The following is an 8,412-nucleotide window of genomic DNA, read 5'->3' as shown; positions in this document are numbered from 1 at the left end:
CTGAAGGGAGATAACCCCGGAGTTTAGAAAATAGAACACTTCGGCCCTGGAGCAGTAAACACAAGCCTCCCCTGTAATCTCCTACTACGACTAGCAGGAAAGGTTAACAACAGGCTAATTAATACAATACTTAATAGGCTAATTAATACAATATTTCTTTGTTTGAGTGTGGTTGTTTAGTGCGATGGGAGTGTATGATCGTTATTGTCTATAAAGGAAGGCATTGCAACGGGAAAATCTCCCGTTCATCGCGTCCATTCGTGCCCTACCTGTCACGTCTCTGCGCCCCACACTTTGAGAAACGCTGCTATAACCTAATGTAAAATAGATGTTCAGAATAAACAAGTCGCATTCCACGAAGAAAAGAAGACACCTCACACCCCTAGTGAATACAACATATTATTTATTTGTCCTTTCAGAAACACAGCCACTTGGCTTCTTTCTTTTTAAAAAGGACTATTAGAATGAAATAAAAAATAAAATATTTACAAGACAACCATCCTTCCTTGAAAGAAATCATGTAAAAACAGACCAGAATCCTACATGATGCAGCCTTGCTGTTTCCCTGTAGCAGATTTCTAATCAGAACATGAGTTGTGGAATGGAAACACCATATGGATTCACGATGACTAATCTGAGCTCAATTCAGACGCTGTTTAACCTAAAATGGAAACCACCAGAGCAAGTAAAAGGTCTTCAAACATATAATACAGATTAAAAAAGTAAAACTAAAAAAGTAAAATGTGGCAGTTTTTCTTTCTGCATAGGTTAAACGGTGTCACACTCAGATTAGACCAAACGGGGCCTGCGGAGCTAAACTCTTTCCTCTCCATGACGCTCTTCGCCTCCTCCTCATCATCATCATCTCCTAGGTCTTAGATGAGGAAGATAATGTCATCAGTGACCATGACCTGGTTGTCATCCTGCATGCGGGAGAGGCTGGCGCGCACCTCGCCAGGGGTGAAGGGCCCCGCGGGGCTCTTAGCGATGCCCTCCAGCATGGAATTCATGCCCACGGACTGGGCGTGGGTCACACGGAACACCTCCAGCAGAGCCGCCTTAAACGCCTTCAGCCTGGAGACACACATCACATATATATTAATCTGAATGTATTACATTACCAAAGCTTTATCAACCAGTTGCACTAGTCATGCCAACACTTGACAGTGTCAAATAGTGACATCCTGAAGTTAGAATACATCGTCTCACCTGTCTGGTGAGACCTCAGTCTGGCCCTTCTCTGGTGGCGTCTCCATAGGCTCCTCGGCTGGCCTGGGAGCAGGGGAATGGACTACAAGAGATAGAAATGAGAAAATAGACATTTAGAATGACTCAACAGTTTTCCCCATTATATTCAAGACATTATACCATATCTCTCTCGTATATCTCTTTTTACAGCGGTTCACTCTGCACATGGATCCAGTTTTCTACTGTAAGAATACTGAAATATATTTCATTATATATCATATTATATTATAGATTTTGGTTTGCTTATTTCACGAAGTCACCTATAACGCTATACAAAGACCAGTCTGCCTTGTTCTAAAGGCATGGCTGGTAAAGGAATTGAGGAGCGGTAGCTGTAGTTTGGAGAAGTGTGTTGCTGTGTCACGTACTTTGTGGAACCTGTCCCTCTGTGGTGAAGTCATAGGGGTCATACGGCTCACTGCCCTGAGAGGGCCTGCGCTCCTCAGAACGACGACCCCTGGTGGCCAATGGAGGGAGGACAACAGCAAAAGACATGAGTGCACGCATTCACACAGGAAAAATAAAGTAGCATGAGTAATCACACACCAACACTAATCACACACACACACACACACACACACACACACACACACACACACACACACACACACTGGATGACAGGCCTTACCTCTTGCGTGGTGGCCGTGGCGTCTCCTCCTCGTCTTCATCCTCCTCCTCCTCATCCTCAGTAGCAGTGTCATGTCCCTCGGCCCTTGAGCGCTTCTTCTCCTTCTCCAGGACCTGACGACAAGCGCAGAGGCAGGACAAGAAACAGGTCATTCAACCCTTCACATGCCAAACAAATACAAAACGGGGAGAGAACGAAGAGATTCACAAACAAGGCCTCGGGTCCTCCAGGAGGCCAACAGAGAGGGGGTGTTGAGGCTGCCCACCTTCTTTTTTTTTTTTTTTAAAGATTTATTTTTGGGCTTTTTGTGCCTTTAATCGATAGTGCAGTGAAGAGTGGGACAGGAAATGAGAGGGAGAAGAGCTGACAGGAGAAATGACATCGGGCCGGATTCGAACCCGTGTCCTCCATGGGCGTCAGGCCCGAATGTGGTCGGGGCTACTGCTTGCGCCACAGTGCCCCCCTCTGCTCACCTTCTTGAAGTAGGCGAACTGGACGAGCTCCACGGCAACTTCTGTGTCCTCCAGCTCCACAAGTTTGCTCATGCGGCACTTGGCGTGAGCCGTGGACAGACGGATCAGAGTCTCCAGCGATCGGGCCGTCACTGGGGACGTCTGAGAGAGGGGGGACAAGAGGACAGTTACACTCTGTCTCTAGGTGTGCCGTCACATATATATGCCAGGATTAACAAAAACACTTATTCATTAACACACATACTATAGTTCGGAGCCCAAAGAGTACCATAAAGGGATTTTCTATACATAGATCTGTACAGGTGCATTATATTTTAGGTGCACATGTGAGGCTTTGTGTGTTTGTGTTTTGTGTGTGTGTGTGTGTGTTTTTGTGTGTGTGTGTGTTTTTGTGTGTGTGTGTGTTTTTGTGTGTGTGTGTGTGTGTGTTTTTGTGTGTGTGTGTGTTTTTGTGTGTGTGTGTGTGTGTGTGTGCAGATGGCATCTGGTTACCCTGGCGATGTCTGAGCCCATCTGCTCCTGGCTGCGGAGCCTGGAATACTCCTCAGCGATGTGACTGGCTGCCTCGGTGGTCAGCACTGGGGTGATCGCCTTGGCAACGTGAATGTACTTCTTCATGAACTCCTTGCTCACTATCCGGTCCCTGGGCCAACACAAAGGAGAACAGTACGTTTGTAGTCAACTTGGTAATAATGTGACCGGATCACAAAGACAATACTATAGGGGAGCAAAGCTTTTCAATGCTCAGTGGAAATACAATTTTTTTTTGATGTATGTATACTAAACAGAAATATCAATTTCTTGATTTCTTTGTGTCAGGATAGCCTAGGGCCTACTGTGTCTATGCCAAACATCTGTGTGTATTTGCCGGTGTATGGTTTTTTTTTCCGAGACACAGCAAGTCGGTGTGCTCAAATGAGTTGTACTACGTATGCAACAATAAAGATGTTTTTGGAGAACGAGAGTTGTGTGACACATATCGCTTACCTGCGTCTCTTGCCGTGCAGCAGGTTGTTGTGCTTCTCGTAGATCTGCATTTCCTCCAGCTCCTCCTGAGCTATGTCTGGGTCCTCAGTGGCCAGCACGTCCACAGCGCCACCGAAGGGCATCACTGCAACATGCAACAACAACAAACTCATGCAACATACAGATGTATGTATACACTGACTGTATATCCATATGAAGGTAAACAAACACGCACAATACACTGACAACTAATCATACAAATAAATGTGGCACATGCACAAAATGTTACATTCCCTCCCCAGCAGCAGTCACACAGCAATGCTATCAGGAAAGATGTCACACTCAAACACACACACACACACACAAATCCCGTTTTAACACAGAGCCCGACGTACCGCCTCCGTCCTGTTCTTTGGGGTCTCGGTAGCGGTGCATGCGCAGCACGTGCTCGGAGATGACGCGGTCCTGCTCCGCGTCCATCGTGTCCAGCATGATGAAGAGCAGGTCGAATCGGGAGAGCAGAGAGTCCTGCAGGCCAATGTTCTCCATAGGAGTCTTATACTGATCATACTGCAAGAGGGCACAAAAAGAGAAAAGATGTTACACGCAACACAAGACTTGCTTTTGACTGTGGTTAGTGTATTGCCCTGACATGCACTTATAGCCGGCAAAGCCTAGATCTAGATCTGGCAAGTGGTTTGGTTGTTCATAGACTTGTGCGGGCAAAGAGGGTCTTCTATGGTTTCGAGATTACCAATCTAGATGAAGTGCAGGAGGTGAGGAGTGGAAGTGAGGAGTGTCGCTTACCCTGCCGTAGACGGGGTTGGCAGCCGCCAGCACGCTACAGCGGGCATTCAGCCTGGCGTGGATGCCTGCCTTAGCGATCGTGACGCGACCCTGCTCCATGACCTCGTGGATGGCCGTGCGATCCATGTCCGACATCTTGTCAAACTCGTCGATGCAGACCACTCCCCTGTCCGCCAGCACCATGGCGCCCGCTTCTAGGACACGCTCACCTGAGGGAGGAAGAGGAGCGCGGAACCCAGGGAACTCAGATCACTTCGCCTCTCCTTTCATTCTCCACTACCATGACAGACCACACATCCCCTAGAGGCTAGGCCAGGTACTACAACCAAATAAAACGGTACCTGAGTTTGGTGATCACCTAAGTATGTAAATGAAGTGAGTGTAAGTATGGTAAATGTAATGTATATGTAAGTATAGCTTAGGTGAATGCAAATATCGCATCTGTCAAGATGGCCGTTGGTGAGACGTATAGTTCACTAAAGCAGAAAACCTAGATCTGCTGCTTGTGCAGAGCTGTGAGTCTGTGGTCTCAGCATCACCATCCTGGAATCTAACGACTACTCTACGGACTGCACACATGTCTCTCCAAAACGTTACATTTGACCACCAAGCCACTGATCTGGGGGCAGTACCTGTCTCCTGGTCGGTGGTGACGGCTGCGGTGAGCCCGACGCCGGATGAGCCTCGGCCCGTGGTGGGGATGGCGCGAGGCGCGGTGTGCAGCACGTAACGCAGCAGCTGGGACTTGGCCACTGATGGGTCACCTAGAGAAGCAGAGAGAGGGAAAGATTAGGAAGGTCACTACAAACACTAACAAGGTCAGGACAAAGAAGTAGAAGACAACTGAAGTTGGGTCTCAACCGTGGCAATGAATTATTTAATTTCTGCAAAGAATCCACCAAAATGAAATGGATACTGAGCAAATCCAAAAAGTGTCAATCCCTATCTTGCTGGACATACCGATGAGCAGGACATTGATGTCTCCACGAAGACGTGAGCCGTTTTCCAGAACCTTCTCCACCCCACCCAACAGCATGCACAAAATGGCTTTCTTGATGTAGTCGTGCCCATGGATACTGGGCGCCAACGAGCGAGCCAGTTGATCAAACACATTCTGCAGAAAGGAGAGTGTGCAGGAAAAAGAGCAAAGGGAGGAAAAGAGACAAAAACAGAGACAGAAATTATTTAATAAGTAAAAAATTCAATAAATTTCTTTAATTCAGTTAGTTACTTCTTAGAGCTCTTTGATCTCCCTCAGTCAGTTATGGGCAATAATTTCGGCTCACAATTTCACTCTGAAAAGAACAGACTCGTATTGTTCTAAGTGACAGTTAACACTGCTGCTCTTCACCTTAGAGCGGGACTTGCTGAAGGACTTGATCTTCAACACGTCATCAGCGGAGAAGTATGGAGCGGCCTCTTTGCTTAGCTGCTTCACCTGGCTCGCAATCATGATGGTCCTGATTCAAGAAGAGGAAAAAAGGCACTCAAGTTAAGACACACTGTGCCAAAATGTCTACACAGATCCTTCACACGACCAAATGAAAGGCTGAATGCCAGCATAACAAAAAAATTCCTTTCTTGTTTATTTTTTTCCTACAGCCTCTGAAGGAGACGCAATGAGAATGTTGAAATGTAGAGTACCTTATCAGATAGGAAAGCTAGAAGAGAATGCTTTTGCTTACCTGAAGGTACCGGAGGTGAAGCCACCGTGCTTGCCAGGCAGGCAGCGGTATGTACCGATGATCTGTACTCGGTCCCCAGGCTTCACCATGTCCACCAGGTCGTTGTCCAGGATGATGTCCACAGAGCGGGGCAGCTGGCCGGCTGGAGCCTTCTCTGGCATCTCCTGCACTGTCACTGTCTGATGGTCCTTATAGATGGACAGACCAAACTCTGTTTCCAGAGGGTTGTTCTCCTCGTCCTGTGGGAGGGTGGAAGCCGTGGGAGGAAGGCAGGGTTAGGGCTGTGTATGCGGTATCATGGGAATGTAGAGCTCACGGTACTGGCTGAGGATAGTCAGACAGTCAAAACATACAGCATAAAGAAACAGACAATGTGATTAAGAGATGGTTTCAGAAAGCTAGCAAAGAGAACATGCACAAATTGGATTGTATTTGGAACTTTTAAGGCAAGCTAATGTGATTGGCTACTTGTGTCAGAGCCTACAGTGCTGGTTTAAGACAAAATGCCTCTTTAATAGACTCCTTACTACAATGCATACTTTAACAGAGGCCTTATTACAATGCATACCTTAGTAGGGTAGATGGCACTTGAGGGAAAGGCATCTAGCGAAGTCATGTCGGTGTATTTGCGCTCAATCGTCTTCTTGGTCGTGGGGCAGTAGTGCACGCTGCGGACCACCTTGGGGCGCACCAGGGAACCTTTAGAGACGGAAAGCAGACAACTCTTGGATCAAAAAGAGCCCAAACAATTACACATTCTCCATTCTGTACAACATTTGATGTACTTCACTACTTTGGTTGGGCACAGGGGCATTGAAGTACACCTTGTATTAAACACCTGGATCTGATGGTTAGGGTACCACTTCTATTACAATGTAGCAACCGCATACTAGTATTTGTGCCTTGAGGTCTAGACCTTTTAGGGCTACATGGTGAGCCTGCGGTGTAAAACGGGACTCACATTTGGTGAGGATGCCCTCCACACACACCATGCTGCCCAGCAGGCGGGAGGTGAGGGTGCGGGGAGTCACGTGCTTGCTGCCGAAACTGCCCTCGAGGCCCACGAAGAACTCCTCATGCTGCTTGGCGTAGGTGGCATCCACAGACGCCACCAGGTCCTTCAGCGCACGCTGGAAGGCAAGGAGCTCCTCGAAGGCGTTGTTCATCAGCCTGCATAGGATTAGAATATTAGCGAAGTGCCTTGTCTGCAAGACTCAATTGATTTTGAGTAATCAGTCTTTTAAGATTATAATTCTCTCATGCTTTGTGCTCATCTATAGGCTTGCCAACTAGAAGCAACTGCACTGGACTTTTTTACAGTGCTATAAATCACATGAACCTTTTGGCATAGATGTAAACTGAATATGTCCATCTATTATCAGTTGGACAATGGACAGAGTTTAAAACCAAAGTCATGAATTCAACATTTTAACGTATTGCCCATGCATTCACTGACCAACCTCTAATACAATTCAGCATAGGAAGTAGTGACGCCAATCTCAAACAAGAAAAGCCGCCTCACTCACCTGGCAGCACGCGCCTCGTTACGCCGCCGGAGGTCGTTGATGTTCACGATAAGGCGAAACTTGTTTTCGCTGATCATGTCCCGCACTTTGCTCTGGTAGATGCCTTGATCTTGCTAGAGTAATTGACGTTAAGAAAATACATTAAACTAGCAAATATCAACGATAAGTCACATGCGAACATCAAACTGAACGGGCCTAAAATAACTAACGTCAGTTATTAATAACATTGTGAAGTAACATGAAACGGCATTTCCAACCATTTAGTTATTTCGACGTTATTAACACGCTATAAGTAGTCAAGTAACATAATATGCACAACAACGTTACTTAGAATAAACATAACGACAAATAGCAACTTCACTAACGACTTTACACAGGCTATCGTTATCCCATTGTTCGGTTCTAGCTAACTTGTGCTAGTTGGCTAATACTGCCTGGCTGCTGCACAGTCGCCACAATACAAAGTCACACAAAAGTTAAGGTTAGCTGGATAAGTTATGATAAATGAAGCAGACTGTTATAACGAAACGTGTCTGGTAAGCACAGCTTGTGTATTTTGGTTAGTTTAGCACGCTGGTTAAAGCCAATCCATGAATGATAGTGTCCTAGTTTACTCGGACCATACTCCTTAACAGCAACATCAAATAATGAATACTTACATCATCATCAAGAAAATCTAGATAGTCCCTTTGAGCTTCCCTCATCGCTTGGTCGTCGACTACTTCAGCAGCCATTTTGGTAAAGTTAATGAAAAATGTGGTTGTTTAATAGCAAAATAGATCCTGTCGTCCCTGCATCTACTCCGACAGCAGTTCTTTCCAAGATTTGCGAAACTTTTCGCGCCACACAACACCCACGTGGTTGATATATGTCGTTTGATTGGTTAGTACGCCGAATGCAATTAGCATATTCGGCGCTTTCTTTTTTTGTGACCAATAGAAAACACAGCATAGAAGTACCCCCGCCTCTTTTCAAGTATTCCCGCGAAAAGACCTCCTGGCTGGTGCATGCGCTGAAGAGAAGTGAAAAGGCTGCACTGCGAGAAATGTTAGCACACTCTGGGAAGTGAGTGTGATCAG

General features: G+C 46.4%; 1 protein-coding gene across 1 annotated transcript; it reads right to left on the bottom strand.

The window, feature by feature from the left end:
• Window positions 1-269: 269 nt before the first annotated feature.
• mcm3 (minichromosome maintenance complex component 3) lies at window positions 270-8,151 on the bottom strand. Its single transcript, XM_031582047.2, has 17 exons — window positions 7,993-8,151; window positions 7,334-7,446; window positions 6,769-6,977; window positions 6,376-6,506; window positions 5,808-6,046; window positions 5,474-5,582; window positions 5,083-5,236; window positions 4,755-4,886; window positions 4,123-4,331; window positions 3,711-3,885; window positions 3,337-3,460; window positions 2,842-2,992; window positions 2,350-2,490; window positions 1,877-1,989; window positions 1,617-1,705; window positions 1,210-1,291; window positions 270-1,074 (listed from the first exon to the last, which is right to left on the bottom strand). The coding sequence occupies exons 1-17, from the start codon at window positions 8,065-8,067 to the stop codon at window positions 876-878; spliced, it is 2,445 nt and encodes an 814-aa protein (XP_031437907.1). The 5' UTR covers window positions 8,068-8,151; the 3' UTR covers window positions 270-875.
• Window positions 8,152-8,412: the final 261 nt, after the last annotated feature.

This window comes from Clupea harengus, chromosome 15, assembly GCF_900700415.2.
Source record: "Clupea harengus chromosome 15, Ch_v2.0.2, whole genome shotgun sequence".
Taxonomy (NCBI): Eukaryota; Metazoa; Chordata; class Actinopteri; order Clupeiformes; family Clupeidae; genus Clupea; species Clupea harengus.
Note: the sequence above shows the minus strand (reverse complement) of the source record. Positions and strands in the feature narration are given on the sequence as shown.

Coding starts and splice junctions, on each gene's coding strand:
- mcm3 (XM_031582047.2), bottom strand. CDS start 8,067: ATGGCTGCTGAAGTAGTCGACGACCAAGCGATGAGGGAAGCTCAAAGG. Junction 6,047..6,375: donor GTGCCATCTACCCTACTAAG/GTATGCATTGTA, acceptor ACCCTCCCACAG/GACGAGGAGAACAACCCTCT. Junction 4,887..5,082: donor CATCAATGTCCTGCTCATCG/GTATGTCCAGCA, acceptor CTGCTTCTCTAG/GTGACCCATCAGTGGCCAAG.